Raw genomic sequence first — 24,826 nt, 5'->3', positions numbered from 1 at the left:
TTCGCTGCACTGACAAGTATAGGGAAAAATACACTGTTACCTCCTCAGCAATCCAGTTGATCTCACACTGAGAAAACACAACACATTAGACTGCGTCAGGCAGCCGTGGACCAGTACAGAGCTTTGCCATGATCTCTCAGGCTTCGGGTCTTGCTATTAATGATGCACAGCCAAAAATTAATCAATTACTCTGCAGAAATATCAGCATGAAGGAAAAAAAGCCCCACTTGGCTGCTCATGCCTTCTTTAAATACAGGCAGAAGTGCCATCAATAGAGAACAATGGAGCCTCAACAGGAAAGCACTCAATAACCAAGCAATCATTTCATTACCATTAACCATGGATGGAGTAAGTTTTGCTTGTGTAAAGGCCCTAAAAACCACTGATTGCAGATTCAAGTGACATGGACTCGTGTGTATCAGCAGGAGAACAGTGTTTGTCAAAGCTTAGTTTTGCCAAAAGGACAACACATCGCATTAGAAGAAGAAAATACATCAAATTATCACTAGAAAAGGAAGAGCGCTGCCACCATAGCGTGGCACCAGGTCACCAAGCCCTCACATACCCCTGGGGGATGGCACTCGTGAGCATGTCAGCCTCTCTCATGGAACAACCAACTTTGTTTTGCCGTGGATAACAACGATCAACGCGCACGCTCTTCAGTCAGATGCTTACCAAGCGTTACACTGGGGTGACAACCAGATCACGTTACTGCAGCCTGGGACTGGCAGAACCAGCCCAGATGGTGCTCGCACAGATAGGGAAACGCTGGGAGAAGTGGGGTTTTCATTTATTGTTACATTTCCACTTGAAGAGGTGCAGTCTTTAAAGTTACAATTGCTGTTTCAGTGACAGGAATATTTAGGACAAGCCTGCCAGAGCAGCCACATCCCAGATCAGGTGTATTATTTAGCAGAAATTAGCATATATAATATATATACAGTCACATGAAAACCAGAAAACTTCCAGCCACATGCACTTCTGGTTGTGAGATGCTGAGAAAGAGCACCAAAAGCATCTCCTCCTCCCTGGACCACCCCCAGCACCCACCTTGGAAGACAGCAGCGTTCTGGATGACAAGGAACTTGAGCTCCATGCTGGCAGACTGCAGGAGCTGCTCCATGGTCAGGCGGGCTGTTGCCTGGTACTTCTCCTCCATCTTCCTGGAGCAGCATGTGGAGCCCTTGGGGATACATACTTGGAGATCAGAGCCTGGAGAGGAAGAAGGGCACAATATTTGCTTGAGGGGTTGGAATTAGCAGGAGACAACAAACTCTATACGTTAGCGTCACTGCAATCACTGCTCGGGCAAATCGATGACATTCCTGGGATTGTCCTGAGCAAGCAGCTTGGCCGAAGGAGCAGATTGATAAGGCAGAGCCAGGATCGCTGAGCAGCAGCCCCTGGGAGCTTGCTTTGTACTCCTGCCAGCACGCTGCTGGCTGCATCTCCCACACACTCTGTCCACTGACGTGCCAGTGCCGAGCAGAGGGATACAGAGCATCACCCTGCTGCTCCTGCATGCTGACCAGCACGCTGGTCAGGAGCTGCAGGCAGCCAGAGAGATGGGGTCAGAGATGAGGAAAGGAGCCAGGATTTGGAGCTGTGGATTTACAGCACCAGCTACCACAAAGGAGAAACATGACTGCTACTGCTGAACCCAGGACAACAATGAACAGAGCAGCAACAACAACACAACAGGACGACACAACAGTAATTGACCATTTCTTAGTTCAGCCTTCTGAACTGTACACGTCTCCCGAGTCCTCCCAATTCCACCATTCCTTCCTCACCTCACTGCAACAAACCCCCTCCACCCATTCACCAGAGTGGTAGAAGAGCCAGAGGACAAAGGTTAGAGGAACACTGATTGCTCTAGCATCTCGAGCTGTAACCCAAAACACTGGTCAATGATGCTAAACTCTGGTTTTCAGACATTCCCAAAGCTTTCACTCCAGGAGGCAATAGACAAATTTTAGGAAAAGTGCTGTTAGCCAAAAATAGATCAAATCTAGAAAAAAAAGAATACTCATTGTTTGGATTCAGACAACAGGAGAAGGTGGGACAAAAGAACTGGAAATAGCAGCAACAAAAAGTCTCATTCTGGATCAGCTTTCAGTAGCAAACCTTGGCCCCACAAACACAAGCAAAGCAATGAGTTCCTACCAAAGCAAAGAGCCTTCATCATGCAGAACACATCTAACCTGATGCTGCTGTTAGAAACCCAAGCAACAACTCCGTTAATAACGGCTATCCAGGGCCAGGCAGCAGTGAGGACCTCACAGTTCAGTGGCTGCCATCTAAAGAGCATCGTACCCAGAGCAGGAACAGCTCCTTCTTAAGCTCAGCACTGCCCAGAATGAGGATTAGGAAGCAGTCCCCAAGGAAACGACCGACAGTACAGACAGGGCAAGTGCTCCCCATAGCCCTCAGCCTTCACCCTGCCTTCCCCTTTTTCCCCTCTATAAAAGTCCCTTTGGTAATTTACATCCTTGCTATGGAGGGATCACTCACCCTTTCGGGATCTCCTCTCCTCCTCAAGAGTCTTTTAGCACATCCACTCTCTCACTAATTACTACAAAGGGTCAAGTCACTTCTGTAAGCAGAACAGGATTAATATTAACGTCAGTTCAACCATGCACCTCCTGAGGAGGAGTCATGCACACCAATGAGGGAACACCAGCTGCCAGGAGCAGTGACAGCAGAAACCCTCCTGCCTTCAGCCCCATCCCTTCCCAGGCACAGCCTGGGGGAAACAAAACAAACCCCTTCATCTGCAACATGGATATCACACACGGAAATGAGCTTTAACCAATGCACGTCCTGTCATCGCTGCAAAACTACGCATGGCAAAGGGCGAGAAAGCCCACAGCTCCATCCCAACTGCCTCAGTTTCCCCTTCAGCAACACAGGGTGCGCAGCACAAATTTCTCCATCAGCAAGGCCAAGTTGGACGGGGCTTGGAGCCCTGTCCTAGTGCCTGCTCCAGTGGAAGGTGTCACTGCCCATGGCAGGGGTTGGAACTGGATGAGCTTTAAGGTCCCTTCAACCCAAACCATTCTATGATTCCCTTCTCCTGTTTGGAGGAAGGAAGGGGAAGAGGGGAGCAGGCACCAAGAAGACAAGCCATATTAGCTCACGGCCCTTGAAATCGCACTGTAACTTGCCACAGTAGTTGTCCTTGCTTGTGACAGGGGAGTTGGAACTGGCTGAGCTTTAAGGTCCCTTCCAACCCAAACCAGCCTGGGATTCTCTGATCAGCCCCTCTGGAGAAAAGAAGTCAGCACCACTAACCTAAAGATCGACTCCCAGTGGCTCATGAACTCACCCACTCCAGAGGAGCGCAGTGACGGGTCTTTCACGCATCAAAACCAAAACCACAGGGACCATGAAACCACCTAACAGCAAGACACGGCCCTAATGAGAGCAGCAGCTCTGTAACAGCAAGCTAAAGAGGTTTTTTCAAGTCAAGTCCGAGTCAATTTACACCGCAAAGAGGCTTAGCATGGTCCCTTTAACACTACAATACAGCCAGAAATTCCTTGCTAATACAAAACTTATTTCCTCCTACATTTATTATATTAGGATACATTTCAAATGAAGGGGGGGGGGGGGGGGGGAAGCCTTCCATGATTAATGGAAATTCCAATGTAGAAAATCCAAGGGCTGGCAATTAAGAGATCTGTGCAAGGTCAAGCCAGGGATAGGAAGCAGCAAGGTCATCTCCTTGCATCCCATCCTTCTTTTTAGCTATTAAGCCAATTTCTCCCCTTAAGTGGATCTTCACTGTTGTGAAGTAAAAAGACAGACATGCTGCAGCAAAGCCATCATGGGGGAGGAGGAAAAGCCTGGGAATTAACTCCAACCTCTTAAAGCATTTTACAGACACAGCCAACTAACACCAGTGACCAAACCATCATGGGAAAGGCAACAGGTCAACACAGGCTCTTACAAGCTACCAGGGACAATGTCCTCCTTGGCACAGAGTGCAGCTACAGAGGGCCAGGGAACAGGGGCCTGACTCCCATCTGTCAGCTATTTGCTGTGTTCAGCAGACCCAGATGGTGAGCAGACCCTAACAGCTCCATCTGGAAGTCCCAATGGTAAGGAAAGGAGGTTTGGATGCTCAGGACCCCAGTTTATTCATACCATTGCTTGGAGGTCCCCTCTCCTGCACTCACACTGCAGCATCACCCAAGAGACCCAGATCCTGCATCCCAAACTGTGCGTGCTCCAAAGCGTGCAGGTGCAGAGACACGGCCACCGCAAGCCTACGGACCAGGCACCAGCATGAATCAAACTGCCACATGTTCTGGCTCCATAAATGCAACGCAAAATGTCCCGTGAGTCATCAGATCCTACCCCTGCCTCCCAATCCACCTCCTCCAAGCATTTAATCTAACACAAACACCTCCAGTGATAGCTCCAACTTGCGAGATAGCGAAGCCCATTCAGCTGCCTAATGGCCCTTACTGTTTTATCTCCCAGCCTACTCACTCTCCTTTTACTTAAAGATTCAAGCCATCCCACCTTGGAATGCCAGTCTCATCCCTCGCAAACAACCTTCTCCTTTGCTATAAATCATCACACGTTCATTTTTGGAAAGAAGCATCCCACGAATTCCCCCAACAGTTTGATGAAATGGCATTTGGAAGCTCACATCCCAGACTCTGCAAGGCGATGCCAGGGGGATGCTAAGCTCAACACCCAGCTCCGACGGGGGAGAAGGAGCTGGATGCGGCCCCTTGCATCGGCTCATGGGTGCCGGGCACTGCTGTGGCATTTATGGCGTCTTGGGGAGCCACAGTGTAAATGCTGCAGCAGTTCTGCACCCGTTCCTACCTGACAGAACCAATCTCTACAGCTCTGGTGATTCCAGCACCGCTCTGCCTCTTCCTCCTCCTTCTCACAAAGGGAATTTCTCCTGAAGTCCGGGTAGCAGCGAATTTAAAGAATTAAATTTGACTTTGGAGCACAGTTATTCCCAGATTGGTGGCTAGCACAGCAGAAGTGAAAGTAATGTCATAGAATCACAGAATCAACCGGGTTGGAAAAGACCTTTAAGATCGTGGAGTCCAACCATTACCCCAGCACTGCCAAGCGCACCACTAAACCACAGCACTAAAGGCAAACTGATCTCCCCTCATGGCCGTGCCTCATGATCTCCACTCACAGACAACCCTCATTTCCCCTGATGGGCACCCCTTGCACCCCATAGCTGCCCCTCACTGCCATCCCTTATCTCCCCTCATTGCCATCCCTCATCTCCCCTCACTGCCATCCCTTGCCTCCTCCTCCTCAGTGGGTTAAATGTCAAACTTCAGTGGATTAAATGTCAACCCCCCTCCTTGAGATGCTGTGCAGGCGGTTGTGAGCTCCTTCGTGAGCCTGAAAGCTTGTATTTGGATTTCAGCATCCCAAGATAGCTCCAACCCTGTCATCAGACCCTGACGGAGGAGCCATGCTTCCCACTGGAGCACACGAGCCTGCCCACCCAGATCCAATGGCAGCTGAAATCGGATTCACATTCCCCCAGACTCACCCCAGGCATTGCCTAAATGAGAACCCGTCCCTGCCTCATGTTCCACCGCCGCAGCCTCCTCCACAAGGAGCAGCAGAACCCTTCGCTTCCTGCAGTAGGGAAAACGTCAGAGGGCTTCATCCTGCCCTCCCAGCACACCGCTTTGTTAATGGCACCCATCAGAAAGCTGCTGCTTTCCTCTCTCTAACTGTTTCACACTCAGCATCATGCTTTAAACAGATACAAGCAGTAATTCAGCCTTTAAATCTAGTGGGTTTCCCCCCAGCCATTTCAATCATTCCTCTCTTTTTAAATCAAACCCCTGCTTTTAAATTATGTGACTAGGAGGTCATGCATCTGCCACTGGCTTTTAATGCGCAGCGTTTGTGGAGAGGGAAAAAAATGTAACTGTTGAGAAGCCAGGTTAAGTGCTGATCTTTTTAAAACCTAATTAAAGAGATATGAATTATAAACCAACCTCATTCAATAGGTGATGCAAGTTGGAACAGTATCGGTACCACATGGGATATTTATTAGTGCTTAATTAGCCTTTCTTTTCTATTCCATCTTGCGTTTCCGAGGGCCATCTGACTCTGGATGCTTCCCTAAGCCCTGCAGTGCTGCCAGGCAAATATAACGCCATAACACCACGTCTTTTAAAAGAAGAAGCTGGGGAGAAACTAGGTTTGATAGAGTAGATGTTTCCTTCTAACAAATCTATCAACGACACCATCATCTAAAGTATGGAGCTTAACTTGCGGGCACCCACTCACCACGTACGGTTGCTGCGCTCGCACGCACGCACCTTACAGCCATTCCAAAGGCTGGGAAGAACAGTGCTCGGGATGTTGTTAACATCCACCCTTGGGAGCAAAGATAAAACAAATGATCTCGCTATAAAGCCACTGCCTGGGGAGGTTACTGAGTTTTAGGGTTCTGCTCCTGCTCTCTGAACTAGCAAGAGAGCAACTTGCCAGCCTGGAATAATGAAGAACAGAAAACTCAATTAGCTAGTAAGCGAAGATCTGAAACCAGCACGCTCAGCTGAACGGAAAGGATGCATGGGGAGGAGAATCATTAGTCCCACTCAGGAAAAGCAGCATAAAAGAGTAGGAGTACAAAGGGAACCAGCTCCCGAGCAAAGGTGCATTGAATCCAGCGGGAAGAGCTGGGGTGTTTAGGTTGTGTGTTGGCACACAGCAGCTGCCAAGAGAAGAAAAGAGAGAAGAAAGCTTGACATGCTCAGGCAGCCGGCTGTAAAGCTTTACACCTCAACTCCAACAGCAAAAGGTTCGTGTCCTCTATTTTCTTTGGGTGAATCCATATTTGCTTCCATCAAAGAGAATGAACAAAAAGCTAGAAACTGCACTCTGCTGTGGGAGGAGGAGAAGAGACGCGCTGCAGGTACCACTGCCGAGATGAATACTCCTCAGCATCCACACAGCCCAGAGCAGACACATCTATCCCCGCTCCCCGAGTCATCGAGGCAACAGCTTGCCCCTTTCCCCTCTATCCACAAGCACCAGCCCCGTTATCTGGGGTGTCACCACAAAGAAATCCAAACGGCGAGGAGGAGAGGAGAGCAGACAGGGGAAAAAACAGCAATTCCAGCTACAGTTTATACATGAGAAATTATGCAGGGAAAAAGACAAAAGGAAGAAGAAAACCAAGAAGAGACTTTAGTTATTAATGAATGCAAAGTTCCTCCAGCACAGAACCGCAGGTGGCTCATGAGCTGGCATAAAGTCTCAACTCCGAAAGCCTACTAAAAGCACTCTCCCATCACCCTGCCTTCGCTCCTCTCCAGCACAGGGCCTCTCATCTAGCTTGAGTCGAGCTGTTGCCATGAATTACATCCTCCCACTGCTCCCAACAGTCAGCCACAGCTGACAGTAGTTCAGTCGTGCTGCTCCCCACCTCCCAGCATGCCAAAGCATGCTCCAGAGCTACAAAAACCCAGTCCCCAGGCTTTAGGACCAGAGGAGACTGAGTTCCTGCTCGCTGCCTGATGCACGCCTTCAGCTAGAATTATTCCCGGAACATTCGTACTGCTCATGAAACAGCATGACACTTCCCTCCCATTTATCAGAACTGCCTTTCTCCTCATTCAAAGCATCAGCCTGGTGTGGCTGGATCCTCTCCAGGGAGCACTGCACTCATGTCCCCCAAGCCCATGCACCACTGCTCCGGTAAAATGGAGCCGTGGGACACTTCTCCCGCGTGTGTTGCAGCTCAGCAGTGTTTCCTCTGCTTTAATGCCTTGAGCCACAACTGCTCCTACTGCAAAACGTGGCGTCCTGAAGTCACTTTTCTGCTTGTGTCAAAACCCCCCTGACAGGTTTGAAGTAGGTTGTTTCAAGCCTTAGTTTCTCTAGGGTGATGTGATCTATAAGCAGAGGTTCTCAGAATTGATCCTGTGCTGATTTGTGGCTGGGAGCTCCAAAACTTTTCTAATTGACAGATGTATGAAAGGAAGAAAGCCATAAACAGAAGCCTGGGAAATAGTCCTTGAGTGATGTTTCCCTATTACAGAGATTTATGCAGCTGCTACTAGGAAAAGCGAGCGCTCTGAAGTGTAATTACTACAGAGTCATGCAAGATGGGCCAGATCCAAGGTATAAGCAAGCACTCATTGCTTTAATTATGATCAAGTTTATGTACTTAGGCAAACGTAAAATCCACTTTCGATTTGATATGCGGGAACTTTATCATCATAACAAGCTGGAAGTGTTCACTTGAAACACCGGCCCTGTTACAAGATATTGATCCAGCTACCCACAGGCTCTGCAGAGAGGTAAAGGGCTCCTTCCTCCTCCTGAACAGCATTGGATGCAGCTGGGGCTCCCAGAGGAGCACCAGCAACTCCAGCAACCTGAACCCAGCCAGGAAAGGAAATCTCCAAGCGAAACCACGCACTGAAATCACAGCCTGGGCCAGGATGCAGGACGCCACTGGCTCCTGGGAAGGACCCACCACGGTGCAGCCCCCAGGCTGCAGCAGCCCTCACCACGCTCAGCACAGCTGCTGCTCACCCCTCCATCACATCTCCCTGTAAATATACACTCCAAGAAAGTTACCTAGGGATCAAAACAGGCATTCACTGCCTCCCACAGGAGGAAGGGAAGGCATTTCTTTGATTACAAAGAACAAAATCTGTTGGTTTAGTGGTGATAAGAGCAGCTCCTTCCCCTCCCTGCAACTCTCCATCCAAGCATTTAATCACAAAGTATTTCCAGTGCTCCATACTGACAAGGAGACTGAGGCTCTGCAGAACGGAGGAAGAAGAGATGCTGCTCCTGCAGCTAGTCCAAAGGGCACATTAAGAGTCTAATATTATATGGGAAGGGGATGCAAGGATAGGAAGGGGTAGGGGAGGTACTCTCACACCAGGACTTACATCCCCTCTCTCCTAGATCTCACAGCTGTTGATGACCTGAGGCATTGCTACAGTCCTAGAGCCCAAAGGATTTTGGGATGCGCACCAGCAGACACCCCACCTTCCAGTCCCACCTTCTCCCCTTCCTCTCCTCCGCTGCAGCAGATAAGTGCTGAAGCAACTCTTGTGTCTCGGGCCCTGACTCCCAACACAAGAACCATAACTCAACACATGGTTATTAGAAGCAGCTACCGCTGGCGATGATCTCATTGCACCTCCCCTGTGTGTCACGTTTGCCTGCTATCTCTTCCCTTTCCTACTTTGATCAGAAGCTTTCCAGGGCAGGCTTCTCTGCTGCATATTTAACCCAACCGCCTCGGAGCTCCCCAGGCAGCTCCATAACGCAGCCACCAGAACCTCATCCTTCTGCGTACACACAGGCACCCACCCAGAGGAGCCCACACTCCCTCCCTCATTACCAAAAAGCTGCAAAAGCAGCTTTAAAAGGCAGGAATTCAAGTATTTCACTTACATTTTATAATAGGAAAGAGGCATGTATACGGAAAGCAGCCTAGCAGGGTGTAGCTGATGAGGTTTGGTGCGGTACCACCTGTGATGCTAATTGCACAGCAGAGTAACACCTCACCCTGCTCGGTGCTCGCTGCCCGTTTCCAGCCTGTTTCCCCGAGCCGTGGCATCCCCTGAGCCCGGGCTGGGAGCGAGAGTCCTGGGCTGCACAGCGAGGAGATCCCAGACCCCGATTTAAGGCAGCGCGGAGCCCGGCACCCCGAGCCCCAGCCGCCGGGAGAGCCGGCTCCGCACCGTCCCGCTAAGGCACAGAGACCCCCTTCACCCTTCCGCACCCCTCCGCCGGGGCGCTGCGGCGGCGAGCCCCGGAGGGGAGGGCTGCAGACCAGACGCCACGGTGCCGGGCGGTCTCACCTGGCACTGGGCTCTCAGGCACCCACTTGGCTCCGGGCTGCAGCACCTGGAAGGAGGCGCGGACGGGGCGGCAGGCGTCTTCCCCCTTGGGCTGCGCGCTGGCCGGGGCACCGAGCAGCGCTGCCAGCAGCAGCAGGAGCGCTCCGCCGCTCCCGAACATGGTCCCGGGCTACTCCGCACCCGCAGGCATCGCGGCCGGCAGCGGAGCCGACTCCAACCCCGCGCTGCGCCCGGAGCGCCCCCAAGGCCCCGCCCCGCCCCGCCTCGCCGCGCTCCCATTGGTCCCCGCTCAGCCGGTTCCGCAAGCTGATTGGTGCTCGCCCCGCCACCCGCGCACTTGCCCCGCGCGCGGCAGTTTCCAGCCCGCGCTGCCCGGAGCCATCAGTGAACCACAGGGGCATGGGGACAATGGGACACGGGGACAGTGGGATACTGGGGCAATGGGATACTGGGACAGTGGGATACTGGGACATAAGGACACTGGGACAGTGGGACATGGGGACAGTGGGACACTGGGACAGTGGAATACTGGGGCAATGGGATAGTGGGACATGGGGACACTGGGACAATAGGACACTGGGGCAATGGGGCACTGGGACAATGAGACAGTGGGACACTGGGACAATGAGACAGTGGGACACTGGGATGCTGGGACAATGGCACACTGGGACAATGGGACACTGGGGTAATGGGACCCTGGGACAATGGGACACTGGGACAATGGGACACTGGGAAAATGGGACAATGGGGCACTGGCACCCCCAGCCGGGCTAGCACAACGCAGCTCCGAGTCACCACCAGGAATAGGTGGCCATGCGCAGAGTTGTGCTCAACAGTTGTGCTTGAATTCCAGCCGCGCACACTGAGCTGGAAGGGCCCACGCTGCTCATTCCTCAGCTGTACAAAGCAAACCCAGCAGGGTGAGCAAAGGCTTTCTTTTAAACAAAGCAGGGGCCACGTATGAAAAATCGCCGACCCTGTGTTCAGCCCGGGGTGCTCCCCTGCAGCCTGCACGGGGAACCAACGAGGGAGCAAGTATAAGCACAAGAAAAATCTATGTCAGATTTGCAGTGCAAACACAGGATCAAATCATCGCTAATGGCTTGCTACCAGCTCTTTTTCACCCTGGAATCCTGAAGAGGGATGACAAATGAGCGCCCAACCTGGGTGTTTGTTCTAAGAAAATGCCTGCCAGGAAGACATTGTTAAAATACGTTATGGATATGAGACTAATAAGCCGGAATGTGCAACGTGTCTCACTGGTGAATGGATTGCGGGAGCCTGTTGCTGTCTGCAGACCGCGCTATTTATTCCCTGTTTATCGTGCCTGGTAAGCGCTGCTGACAAGATTCCCATTAACCGGCCAGCAGAAAGACCTGGGATTCACAACAACCTGGAAATCTCATTTTGCTCTGGGGCGCAGGTGCTCCTCAGTGCAAATTGTGCCTGGTTTCAAGAGGGAGAAGGGCGGGCAGATGCTCAGTGATGAGGATCCATCCTTCACACGTTTCCGTTTCTCCCGGTTCCTCACGTGCAATACCATCACACATCCTTCAGCTCCTGTGGCTGCATCGCACTGCGTGGTTAACGCATCTTCTCTGCATCTCCCTCATTGATTCACTGATGGATTTGTTATGTTTATGCAACAGTTTGGGGTTCAGGTACCGCACTGCTTTAAGTTAGGAATCAATGCGACCAAATTGCCAAATACAAAGGCTGGTGTTTGAAGCGCGGCTTTACACGCACTATTGCAATCTGCACTGTATTTATGAGCTGAATTACAGGCATCTAAAAGGTATTCACGCACCTCCTGGGTTCATCTTCAAACCTCTGTGTGTATTGCATTTAAGTACAGGAGGCTTTTACCGCTGCAGGTAAGTACACAGATGCTGTCAGGCATGCCATTAGAACAAAGAATTACACCCGGCGCCAAAGAGGCGCGTTCAGGGATCTGCACTAAGACGAGCGAGCGCTTGCAGACTTCAAACCAAATTAGCAAACAACATTAGTGCTCATCGCTGGATCTGGCTCCACAGTGGGATCCGTCATTATCCTGACAACGACTCCCTGTAAAAGGAAGTTTATTCATCCACCAGGAGCTATGGCAGAAGTGAGGTAGCGCTTGTGGAAGCATACAACAAAACCAAGTGGAAGCTCTTTCTTTCAGGCACCGGTTTAGCTTAGACCCAAAGTCCACTGGCAGGCAAAAAAAAGAACTCCCATTTTAACTGAGGACTCGTCCTAAGGGAGCAAGTGTTTTGTACTTGTTTCCCCCAGTTTTCACTCCAGCATTACTGACTTTCCTTGGGGTAATAAGCTCAAGGATGCAGCTGGGTGGAGATGGGGGGTGAATGGCATCCCATCCATGGACCAACAATATTGTTGTGTCCTGCAGCACCCAAAGGATGCTCTCCACCCTGGTGCCTGCAGAAGCATTCCCAAGGTGAAAACTGCAGACTCTTTGACCTCCATAAAGACTGCAACAACCCAAAGAAGATCTGAAGCTATTTCCCTGAGTACTGCTCATCCACATCACTTGTCCTTTTAATGGCTGAGGGTAGCAAGTGCAGGGTTGTCCCAGAGGAGAAAGCAGACGACTTGCTCCAAGATCAAAGGCAAAGTCACTGAGCTAGTTGTGTGCCAGCAGATGTAGTAAAAGCCAAGTTGTCTCATATCCAGGATGATCATTTCCCTTGTTACAACTGCTCACACCGTAAAAACCTCACTTCATCATCTACCTGCCGCAAGCCTGTGGGTAATGAGAGGCAGGATCATGTGCAGCTGATGGGATCAAACGCTCTTACAAAGCTCTCCACTGGGAAAACCCTGAATCAATTGAAACACCAAGGAGAGGCATAGGAGAGGGACTCGGACTCCGCAGTAGATGTGCTCACCAGGTTAGCAACTCAGTCCAATTTGTCACTGTAAACAGGGTGGATGAGCTCCATGGGGACAAGGCCAGCAGAGCCATGCCTGTAGCAGAGGGAATCGCCGTGGGGCTGGGGAGAAACGAAGGTACCTGGAGCATCTGTTGACACATGTGCATGTTTACAGCACGTACCTGACCGCCTGCATGGGCATGGTCACCGTGGCTTCCTCACCCCTGTTGCAATCCCTTATGCTGACTGTGGCCCAGCTACATCACTGTAGATCTCCTATGTCCTGCCGAAACCAAGAGCTGCAGGCAGTGATGGCTTCTCCCTGTCAAAATGACCCTTTCCATCTTATTCTGCACCTTGCAGAAGCTGCATTTTCAGGCGTTCATATAGATTTTGTGGAGGAGGAGAAGGGAGAAGCTCTTCACTATATAAAAGTACTCACACATTGTCTGAAAAAGAAAAGCACATTTGCTATGGGGCGCTGGGAGGAATGATGGATTGCGAGGTAGCAGACATCCCTCCCCTCTTTGGCAGGATATTGTATTCCATGTGCCATATTGGAATGCTGATAGATCCATAAAGCATTAGCCTTTTCCTCACCCCAAAAAAGCAGTGGCAGTGGCTGATAAATCACTGGCTCTCCGGAGTTTGTTGGGAACAGATCACACAGCAGAAGCAGTGAAGCCTTCAGAGAGATGCATCACTTAAAGACGCTGCAGATGCCAATAGAGCTGTACATCAAGAATGCACAGACAAACCACTCTGCCTGTCCAAATGTGAGATACTCCAGAACTGGAACTGTTTCTGTCACACTCATATCAGAAATGCCTCCTAGAGCCTTGGAAAATCTCTGCCCTACAGTCCTAGGGATCTCCTCTTTCTTTCCCAAAGTGTTTGAAGAGCCTTGTCTCCCACATATAGATCACAAAACTTGCTAAAGTTACAGAATATTTGAGGGGTAAAAATCCAGCCAGATCCAAACCTTTCCAAACCAGCTCTTAATTGTGGATAGGGCACAGGTTTTGCAGGGGCAGCTTGATATACAGCTAACCGTTGTCAGAGAGTCACAGGCTGGTTTGTGTTGGATGGGACCTTAAAGCTCATCCAGTTCCAAACCCCTGCCCCGGGCAGGGACACCTTCCACTAGAGCAGCTTGCTCCAAGCCCCATCCAACCTGCCTGGTTATCTGAAGAGTTTTGCATCCTTTGTAAAACTAAAGATACAGACACAGCCATTGTGGCTTAAAAGCTTTTCTACTCCCCCCCATCACTGGAAGACCCCAAAGCACAGCAGAGGATGAAACAGGCAGTGTGCTGGAGTTTGGGCCATGCTGCTCACAAGGCACAGCCCGCAGGGAGGAAGGATGCTTGAAGCACTCCTCCCCACTGCCCAAACTGCAACACCCATCTCTCCTCCAGCCCACAGCGAGTGGGGCTGAACATCAGCAGAGCCCCGGAATGCTTTACAGAGGGAATCAAAGCAGAAAAGATGGGAGAGAACTATTCACCGTGCACTGCTGCCTCTGCTGGGAGCACAGGGCAGGCGTTTCTCAAGCTGATATTTTCATTTATCATCTCCTGGTGATTAATCAACTGAAGAGACGCTGCCAGGAGACAGCCCAGAAGGGATCAACCCAGAGCATTCATCTATGGAAATGAAGTGCTGCCGACAATTACCAACGCAGGGCTGTCACACCATGGGCACCCCGCTCACAGGGGAGCTGGGATGTAGAATTACAGGGCTCTGCTGTGAACTGGCTCTGCATGGAGCCAGCAGCCTGACGGATCGGTGCATCCAACCCTGGGCTGAACCCTGCAGAGATGCTGCACTTCTGACTCCATCACAGGCTCAGCAGCACAGAGCGAGCTCCGCAAGCAGCTGGAGCAGCAGGCGACGTGGTCAAAGTGCAAGCCTGGGTCAGTGCGGGTAACCCAGGTATGAGTTGAGTGGCTGCACGCACTAAGGGAGCCCCGTTATGGGATGTGGAGAGCCTCGAGATGGGATTTACAGCAGAACCCACAAATATTCTGCTGAACAGATCAACTGCTCCCACTCCAAAGGAGGCCGTGATGTATTCAGGTGCCTTTCCAGGAGTGCTCTTGTCCTGTGCAGTGGCACCACAGTAAAACTTGATTTATGCCTTCTTACATTATATTATTGCTTAATATTATATGCAAAAACGCTGCGAAGAGGTATAATGGAGGAGTATTTCTGCTCGGCTCATGCAGAAGCTGTCTCCAGTTGCATGGTAATGAGGTGCTTCCAAAGGGATGAGGAGCGTTAGACTGCTCCTCAAATGCTGCTTTGCGGGTGGAAGAGCGGACGGGTGACTCAGTGGCAACTTTTATACCCAATAATTCAAGGAACTACAGGGACACAGTGTTTCTGTCCGTCACTGATGAGGAATCATTGCTGGAGACAGTGGATTTGGAGCAGCCCCAGGGAGCCATGAACCATGGCAAGGGAGGACACCTTGGAACAGAGCAGTGTGAAGCAGCATGAAGAGCCTCCCTCAATGACAGGGTGGCTCTGGGGCCAGCGATGGGCTCCTGCACTGCCCAGCTACCATTTGCAGGATGGAGATCTCTGTTCCTTCTTCCCATTCAGGCTTCCCACTCTCCTCTTTCTCACCAAGGAAAATCCACTGCACACCACGGTAAGGATCAAAAACTGCAAACCAGAGCTCCTGCTTCTTGCAGCCACTTTCTCCCAGTGCCCACAGACACCTGAGGTTGCTGTGAGCCCTATCCTGCAGCTGGGGATTGGCCTGACGTTCACTGGCCACACATTCAGCTCACAGCAGGGCACAGCACCAACCTGCCCCTCTGCTGCAGGCGCCTGCTGCTTCCAGAGGCTCTCTTGGCCTGTTGGGGCTTTTCCTGCTCCAGGTCTCCCAGCACAGGAGTCACATCTGTGCCCCACGTGGCTGCTTGTACGGCAGAGCCCACCTCTGCTCCCTTGTCCTTGGTCCCTGCTCCAGCCCATCATGACCTTGCACTGATTTGGTTTCCTTCAGCTGCATCCATGGCCTGACCCTTCCAGAGGTGATGCCAGCAGCAGCTACACCAGAAGCCATCCAAGTACTGCTCCCAGCTGGCCAGGCTTGGAGCTCACATTGGGGTTTCTCATTAGCAGCATCCTCACTTGCGTCTGTGAGAACATGAACAGACCTCAGAGGGCTTGGCTATTCACATTGCACCCTTCTTGCCTGAGCCAAGTAACCTAATAAAAAACCCTGTAAGGTTTAACACTCACCCACTTGAAGGCATTTCCCAACCCACAACTCTTTATCCCGCTGGATGCTCAGCCGGGTTTCACCTTCCATGGAGCAGGACAGCATTATCGACAGAAGGGAAGCTTCCTTCCTTTTAAAAGGAGCCTCACTGGACATCCACGTTTGTCTCCTTGCCAAGCAGAATAATGAGCCCCCTTACGTATATCTGGTTTTAAATGCTAAATCATTCCTGCATACAGTGCATCAATGGCAGGCCTTGCAAACAGCTCTTGGGGGGTTGTTTTCTATGATTACTATTAAACATTAAGCAGGTAAGTGTGAAGCAGATTCGTTTCTCCTGACATCCCCCCACCCTTTAAGTAAGACTGGAAAACATGGAAAACGTGGAAAAGCTGAGCTATGGTGTCTCAAGCAGAAATGCTCCTTAGCTGCGGGCACCTCTGTGTGTGTGCATGTTTTGGGGACAGGATGAGGATGAAAGGGCGAATGAACTGCTGTGCTCCATCACTCATCCTGTGACTGGTGTAGGGCACTTCCACAGACTCGGGCATTACTGCAATTAGGTCAGAACTCCACTTTAATGAAGAAGGTATAAAAGCTGTTGACAAATGACTTAGAGGGCTTGGCCAGCAGTAGAGGAAGCAAAGAGAAACAAGCCCCAGCTTGTGACTGTTCGTGCTTTGGGGCTGTCTAAAGAGGTCTCATGGTACAGGAGGTGTTGGGGACCAGGCTTGGAGCTGGCACTGCCCAAACACAGGACCTGGAGCATTAAAATGTGGAGGAGAAGAGCTGCTGGGACCGAGGCAGTGCTCGGTGGGCATCTATCTGCAGGGGAACCTGAGCGCAAGTGCATTTCAGGACCTCATCTTAACCTCAGTCTAAGTGCAAGCATTTAGAAGCAGAAGTGACCACCATGTATTATTCAATGGGCTGTTTTAGGAGAAACTGAATAATTTAAGCAACACATGCTTAAAGCCAAGCGACTTTTCCTCCCTGTGCCCCTGTTTCTCTCACTGCAGCTCCTCTGAGGCCAGTAGTAAATATCCTGCTGATTCTGGCAGAGTGGAGCGAGCAGCATTTGGGTCTTACCGACAGCCTTCCAGGGCTTTGCTCCCTTGTGTGACCTGGGCAAGAGCAAGGAGGAAAGGCTCGGGGATAAAGAGGTTTGGCTCTGCTAAAAGCTGCTCTCACAAATAAGAACTGCAGGCAGTGACCGGTATTTAGGGCGAGTGGGGATGGCTTTGGTTTAGCTGCCCCTGGAACGCGAGCCCCTGATCCAACAGAGTGCATTCAGTTGAAGGGCAAAGATATCTCCTCATTGCATGGTCCAAAGCCTTGAACCGATACAAACGCACTCTGCCAGGGCAAGCAAACCCATAAAGGGTTCACTTTGCTCTGCAGACAAGTGGCAAGGGAACACGGAGCGGTTCCCATTGCAGGCCATGGTGCTAAACAAAATCCTGCCATAGAGAGGGCCTGGGCACAGCACCAATGCACTGCAAACTGCCCAGCAGCACCTGGACTTCTGGGACATCTTCCACAGAATTACTTCAATCCAAAGTGATCCCATCGGAAGCAGGCGTGAGTGCAAACCCCAGGCTGAGGTTTGGGTTGAAGGGACCTTAAAGATCATGGAGTTCCAGCCCCTGCCACGGGCAGGGACCCCTTCCACTGGAGCAGCTTGCTCCAAGCCCCTGTGTCCAACCTGCCCTTGAACACTGCCAGGGATGGGGCAGCCACAGCTTCTCTGGGCACCCTGTGCCAGCGCCTCAGCACCCTCACAGGGAAGAGCTTCTGCCTACCCAGGTAGGAGACTTAGAAGTGAAAAACCTGAGCCCAGAAGCAGTCACCAACAGTCTTGTTGCAGTACATCAAGCACCAGCCATGCGGTGCTACAGGAGGGAAGAAACACAAGCAGAGGTGAACATTGAAGCACTGGGGATTCACAGTGCGGTAGCTCCATCTCAAACACCTTCAGCCCAGGCAGCCCTGGGAGCTCCTTCATTGCCTTGCTCCCACACCTCTCCCTGTGCAACATGGGGATAACGTTTTTTCTCTGCTTTACCAAGGAGAAAACTTCCTAAGTGCACCAAAGAGGTTTCCTGATAGAGAGGTACCAGTAAGACGGATCCAATTAGTTCACCTAAGGGTCTGGCACGATGAGATGGGCCTAAGCATCTGAGCGCAGGATTTTGCACGAACGGCAGAGCATTCCCATAAAATTGAGAATGTAATTTAGCAATTTGGAAAGAAAATCGACAATCTTGGGAGAAAACGAATAGCTTTTGACTGTGCAATATAAGCTTACCTATCAGTGTGCAAAAAAACACGTATAAAACATTAAAGAGACAACCCCAGCCCTAAATGTAAGAATAAAACATCCTTGAATTATTCCTTATTTCCCATCTATGCGCATTTTCAGACTCCCCAGGAATAGGGAGTCTCCGTGCTCCTGACAACCTCAGCAATTCCTCAGGCAGTAGGGAAGTAGCACCCTCCCTGCAAGCTGCTGCCCACTGCCCCATGGCGCTGAGGCCTCGTCTCCATGGGTTGTGAACACTTGCAGGGACAGTGACTGCATCCCTGCCCTGGGCAGCCTGTTCCAATGTCCGAGCACCCTCTGGGGCAGGAATTGTTCCTCAGCTCCATCTAAACCTGCCCTGGTGCAGCTTGAGGCCGTTTCCTCTTGACTTAAACGTCCCCTTTGCCTCTCAGGATGCCAAACCATAGGCTACGCACACTCCCCAGCAGCTAAAGCCATCAAGCACAGTGTTAACATCACCTGGATGCTCGATCTCCCTAAGTCCTGAAGCAGGGCAGCTTTGTCATCGCTGGGGTTAAAGTCACCCCAGCTCATGGGGAGAAGAAACCCCCTCCATCCCACCTCCCTGCTGTCTCTCCCCAGCATCACTCACTACCATTTACTCCTCTCCCAGGCAACAGGACAAGATGCTCTGAGAAAACACCCCTCAGCTGAGCAAAGATCCACATCTGATGAGATGGTTTGGGGCACTCGGTGCGGGAGGGCACACACTGAGCCCTCACTGGTGCACGGAGATATTTACTGATCCTTAGCTGAAAGCAAAGTGCTTCAGTGGCTGCTGCGAGCATAGACAGTGAGTTCAGAGACACAGAGATTCAAGCAGTGTGAGCAGTGAGAACAAGTACAAAATGAAAGCTGCGCCAGTGTTTCTGCACTGGATCTTTGATGCAGATCGATCAGGTATCTGTCCTGTTTGGGATGCTCGCATCCCCCATCAGCTCGTTCTGGTATGCTCCCGTGTGCTAGGTTACAACAACAGCAGAAACCCAAAAGCTAGTCCCACGATGTGCGCAGCTCCTTCTGTCAGAGAAAACCTGCCCCTGTGGTGCAGGTGATAGGGTCTGCAAAGGGAATTCACTGACCCAGGCAGCCCCCCAAGCACACCCGTGAGCTCAGCAGCACCCGTTCACAAACCTGCTCAGAAATGCTGCCTGTGCAGGCAGGCAGCTACAAATGCAGCTGCAGGTGGAAGCCCTGGGCATTGCAGTGGCAGTTTTGACCTTTCATTCCGGGACAGGAGTGAAATGTCAGCACCTGCTGTGGAAACACAGAATAATGATTAAATGAAGAGCTTGTGAGCCTGTGGTAGCACAGCATCACACCAGGATGCACTGGGATGAAACCGTACCGAGCTTCATGGTCTGAGTTAAGGACAGCAACTGCCTGGGCTGAGCACAACAGGCTCAGTCCCTGCTCTGGACACCTGTATTTCAAGGATGGATAACCCGTAGCTGCAGCCTGTCAGCTCAGGGATTGCCATATCTATATCAACTGGATTGCTATGGTCTATAAATGCATCACAGCCTTTCACAGACGAAGAGTCTGTAACTACCATGGAGACCTCAGACCATCCCTTACGACTTGCAAGAGCTTCGCTGTGCTACAGCAGAACAGGCCAAGGTTAGCTCAGTGTTTAATTACAGGTCTGAGGTGCTTTACAAAGGTTTGTCCAAGGAGTTCACCTTTTGCTTGTTCTGGTTATGAAGCAGGCTGGATGTCCCTGTTGTGATCGCAGTCTGATGTCTTCTAAGAGTCCAGGGGAGGGCATGGAGCTGCTGCGAGGGCTGGAGCAGCTCTGCTCTGGAGCCAGGCTGAGAGAGCTGGGCTGGGGCAGCCTGGACAAGAGAAGGCTCCTGAAGGGGAGACCTGAGAGCAGCTCCAGTGCCTGAAGGGGCTGCAGGAAAGCTGGAGAGGGGCTTGGGACAAGGGATGGAGGGACAGGCCAAGGGGAATGGCTTTAACCTGCCCGAGGGGAGACTGAGATGAGCTCTTAGGCAGAAGCTCTTCCCTGTGAGGGTGCTGAGGCGCTGGCACAGGGTGCCCAGAGAAGCTGTGGCTGCCCCATCCCTGGCAGTGTTCAAGGGCAGGTTGGACACAGGGGCTTGGAGCAAGCTGCTCTAGTGGAAGGGGTCCCTGCCCGTGGCAGGGCTTGGAGCTGGAGGAGCTTTGAGGTCCCTTCAACACAAACCAGGCTGGGGTTCTATGGTTTCTTTTTGCTAGGTTAGGAACTTGGTGACCTCTCTGAGTCCCTCCCTGGCTCCTCCTCACGCTGGCACCGGGCTCTGCTGCAATTCATTGCACCTTTACAATGCCCACGGTTAAACTTTAAGACCCAGCTCTTTCCCAGACCCAAGCGTGAACACCCAGGGCTCCTCCAGAATGGCTTAAAACGTCCAAGGAGACAGACTGCCTGACCTGCCTGTTTCAGCTGTTTGTCTTCACCTGTAAATGCATGACCACGGGGAGGGAAATCCACGGCAATCGCTGTATTCCTTGCTTTCCAACAGCTGCTGTTGCTAACACGCAGCCCCTTGGATGCTTGGCTTTAGTGGCCATTTTTTAGCATCATCCTTTAACGGTTAAATACAGCAACTTCCCTTCAGATCAAAAAACCTATGGCACCGATGCCCTTGAGCTCTCTGGGGTTTGGCCTGAACTGAGGCCAATCCATCAAACACTGCTCCCAACACCCTCTCCGAGCCGAGTCCGTGGAGCTTTGGCTCATTCCAGCCGGGATGGGCTGAAGTGCCCTGACAAACCCCTGCAGCCTGGCGCTGCCGGGGGAGCTGCTGCACGGGATGGGGCCTCTTGGCCTCATCAACCCCGCAAAGGGGATGCGCTGCCCGGCCCTGCTCCTGCTGCAGCGGTGACAGCGCTGGGGCGGCCTCCGCACACTCATCACAGGCGCCTTCATCCTCACCCGCTGCGGGGGCCGAATCCTGGAGGGGCCCGCGGGCAGCACCCAGCGCTCCGCAGCGCGCAGGGGAGGGTGCGCCCGCTGCCAGCCGGTGCCTCGCTGCGCTCTGCTCAGCAGCCGCCTGCCCTCGTGTGGCGGATGGGGAACAAGAGGACGGGGAGCTGGCGCTCAACCCATCCAACAGAGGTGCTGAGCGGGGACCGGGAGCCCGGCGGGGAGCACCTCGCACCGCTCAGGCCCTCTCCCGCTGCACGCAGCGCTTCCTCGCTCCTTTCCCTGCCTATTTCCCTCCCCACCCATCAGCTCCCCCTTCTCCCGTAATCCCCAGGTATCCACAAGGAAGTGCCCCACCAGAGCCCAGCGCAGCACTGAAGCAAAGGATCCAGCATCTGAAATGGGGAAAACCTGCTCCAGTGGAAGGTGGCCCTGCCCGTGGCGGGGGGCTGGAACTGGGTGAGCTTTAAGGTCCCTTCCGACCCAAACCAGTCTACGAGAAGCCCCATTTGAGTTCAGTTTATGGGCAGAACACTGAGCAGTTTTCTTGAACAGCTCTGATAACCCTTTGCAAGAGGGTACAGGCTTGGTCGCAAAGGCAATGGCACCCATGTCACATACAGGGGTTTCCAGGCAGCCTCAGCTTATTAAAGGGGATGAAAGCTTTACCCAGAATCAACATGATCCAGAATAAGTAAAACCAGGGCAAATAACAGATCCTACAAAAGAATCTTCCTCACTCCACCAACTCTTCTTTTAAACAGTGATTTATGGGCACCTTCCAAATCAGCACTGAGAAACCAGCCCTGATGTGAGACCAGGCTGCACCGAGGAGCAGAGCTCACTGCCTGTGCTGTGACAGCCAGGACAGTAACTCAACGGGTGATGCTGCGAGGCCAGGAGCGAGACGGTTCATAGCCAGCCCTATGAATGGGGCTGCAGCTCAGACATGATCCTTGACATGCCAACAGGACACAGCGCAGCGCATCCTGCCTGGGCCTTGCAGGAACCCAAACCCCAGCAGGATAACATACCTGTGCATCCGCAGCGCTTCCCATGGGACACAAGCAAAGTGGATCTGGCTCCGATTGAAACCCAGGATCAGCTCCCACAAAGACAGGCGGGTCCCACAGGTCCTGCATCACCGCTCTTCCCAAGCCCCTTCACTGAACTCTCCCGTTTGCAGTGCTCCTCGATGGCAGTGGGCACAGCCAAGCTCCAACAACTCATCCCCGTCCTCTTCACGCAGCTCCAAAGCCTCCACTGGGCCTCTGGTTTGTGACAGCCCATTGGAAAATGAGGGGGGAAATGCCATAGATAGCATTAACCTTGGTGGCACTCGTGTTCTACAGCCTGAAACAGCAGCAGCGTTTGCACCCTGATACCCAGCTCCTGGCAGCAATGGGTCCCATAGGGAACCCTTCCTGTGAGCCCCGCGGGCAGAGCAGCCACATGAGCAGGCTCAGGTCCATGGAGCAGGATGCTCACACAGCTCCAAGTCCACAGCCCAGGAGTTCTGAGCCCTGCTCATCCCATCTCCCACCAAGAGCCTTCCAGCAGCCGGAGCATCAGCACCACAGCATAAACTGCCCGAGTGAGGAACTATTAAAGGCAGCACTGCAGCCCTGCCCACACGCCAGTGGAGGCTCTAATTCCATTTTATCTGCTTGTCATCACCTCCTAAAACAAGCCAGGCCCACGTCTGAGCTGGAGAGGGAGGCGTAACGGGGCAAGAGAGATTTTGGTACACAGGAATCCTTCTGAGCAGGGCTGTTTACAGCTCTGCTGCCTTGGGAATGGCCCATCAGCAGAGCTGGGGCAAGGCAACAACCAGAGTTAAGGCAATTAACTAATAGATGAGGCATTAGGCAGAAGTTCTTCCCTGGGAGGCAGTGCTCAAGGCCAGGTTGGACACAGGGGCTTGGAGCAAGCTGCTCCAGTGGAAGGGGTCCCTGCCCAGGGCAGGGGTTGGAGCTGGAGGAGCTTTAAGCTCCCTTCCAACCCATTCTAGATTCTATATGATGCTGTATATATGCTCACATATGTACATGTGTATATATATGTATGTAAAACCCGCACTGGTGGTTTCCCCTTTGGTTCAGTGCTGCAGTTCCCTACATCTTATAAAATCCTTTGGCAAATGAAATGTCACCTTTACAACCAACACTTCCAATGGGAAAGGTGATCAGCCAAATAACTGGTGACCCCATCGTACCTGCAGACGTCGAGCAGCTTAAATCAGTAGGAAATGTAGAAAGCCAAAGGGAACGCAGCGTGGTATCCTGGGGTGTCACTGCAGGGGGTTTGATAGGGGAGGAGACCAAGGATGGATGCAGCACAAGGATGGATGGAATCGCTCCCTCAGGCAGCAGGTCCGGGTTGAGAGCTGGTTTGGATGCAGACAGCCCTTCAGTGACCAACAGAAACAAATCTGAAACACTTACACCTTTCTGTCACCTGTGATTTTAACCCAGTAACAGATGGAAACTAAACCCAGGTTTTATGGATGCGCTGTAACTACTTTGGACAAAATAACTTGGGAGCAACAGGAGATGAAGAGCAGCAGCAAGCACAGGGGCTGGGTGCTGGGAGAGATCAGAAACGCTCACCTGGGCTTAGGGCACTGATGGAGACATGAACATGCTACAAAACTCACCCTGAAGACCATCAGCACCAGAAGATGCTTTAAAAAGCAGCGATAGCTCAGAAGTACTGCGAGCAATTGGAACAAGTTTCCTTTAAGAGGAAAGTCCCCACTGGATGCTCCGAGAGATAAACACTGATTACAGCAGGGAATACCCGCACGTGTATTAAATAACACAGAGTTGTGTGGCCGGAAGCGATCCCAAATATTCCCAATCCATAAAAAGCCCTCTGGAGTTTCCAGATCCGGAGTTGCCTCTTTCCACGAGGAGCCCTCGCTCCCATCCGCGTGCGCTTGTTCCTATTTATAAACCTCCGGTAAAAAATGCCTGGTGCCGAGTCCTTTCTGACGTCCCGCTCCCAGAAATAGCCCCTGTGCCAGCTCCGGGAACAGCCTCAGCCCCTCGGCACCCACGTCCAAGGGCTGCGAGGCGTCTCATGGGTAACCAACCCCAACCCTCCTGGTTTAAGCAGCAGCCCAGCAGCGCCTGCACCTGCACAGCCACAGCAGCACCCATGTGTGGCAGGGCGGATCTCGCCCATTTCCTCCTGTGCTGCAGCAAAGGGTTAATGCAGCCCCCAAATGGGGTTCGGGAAACAAGGAGGGAAGTTGAGGAACCGGGGTCCGGATGAGGGACCTGGGTGTTCCTCCGAGCATTTCCCACCCCTTTCCTCCCCGGGCTGGTTTACCCTTGCAGGAGCACTCATCCCGCGTCCACAGCTCAGTGCTTGGAGCAAAGTCAGTGAATTCCACCCAAACCACCCAACCTGCAACTCGGAACCGACGGTGCAGACGCTCGCCCCGAGAGCGGACACCGGCGCTGTTAACAGATAGCTCTGCTAACAGACCCTGCCACGGTGCTCGGACACCCTGGGATAACACCAGCGCCTTGCACCAAACACTGGCTGTGGCACCGAATCCCCTCTGGCACGAGCCTGGTTCACCCAGTAAGACTGCACAAGAGTATCAGCCACACAAAGCCAGGCTTGGAGCAT

General features: G+C 52.2%; 1 protein-coding gene across 2 annotated transcripts in view; it reads right to left on the bottom strand.

The window, feature by feature from the left end:
* Positions 1-9,999, bottom strand: part of GPC3 (glypican 3) — a 134,996-nt gene extending 124,997 nt beyond the window's left edge. The window contains exons 1-2 of one of the 2 annotated variants that reach the window (XM_057404896.1): positions 9,840-9,999; positions 1,051-1,212 (exon numbers count right to left, since the gene is read on the bottom strand). In XM_057404896.1, coding sequence (XP_057260879.1) covers positions 1,051-1,212; positions 9,840-9,999 — 322 coding nt within the window. The remainder of the gene's footprint in view (positions 1-1,050; positions 1,213-9,839) is intronic. The other variant, XM_057404897.1, reaches the window with a different exon arrangement.
* Positions 10,000-24,826: the final 14,827 nt, after the last annotated feature.

This window comes from Pezoporus wallicus, unplaced genomic scaffold, assembly GCF_028554395.1.
Source record: "Pezoporus wallicus isolate ANWC-B61680 ecotype Strahan unplaced genomic scaffold, APGP_CSIRO_Pwel_v1 contig_6217, whole genome shotgun sequence".
Lineage (NCBI taxonomy): Eukaryota > Metazoa > Chordata > Aves > Psittaciformes > Psittacidae > Pezoporus > Pezoporus wallicus.
Note: the sequence above shows the minus strand (reverse complement) of the source record. Positions and strands in the feature narration are given on the sequence as shown.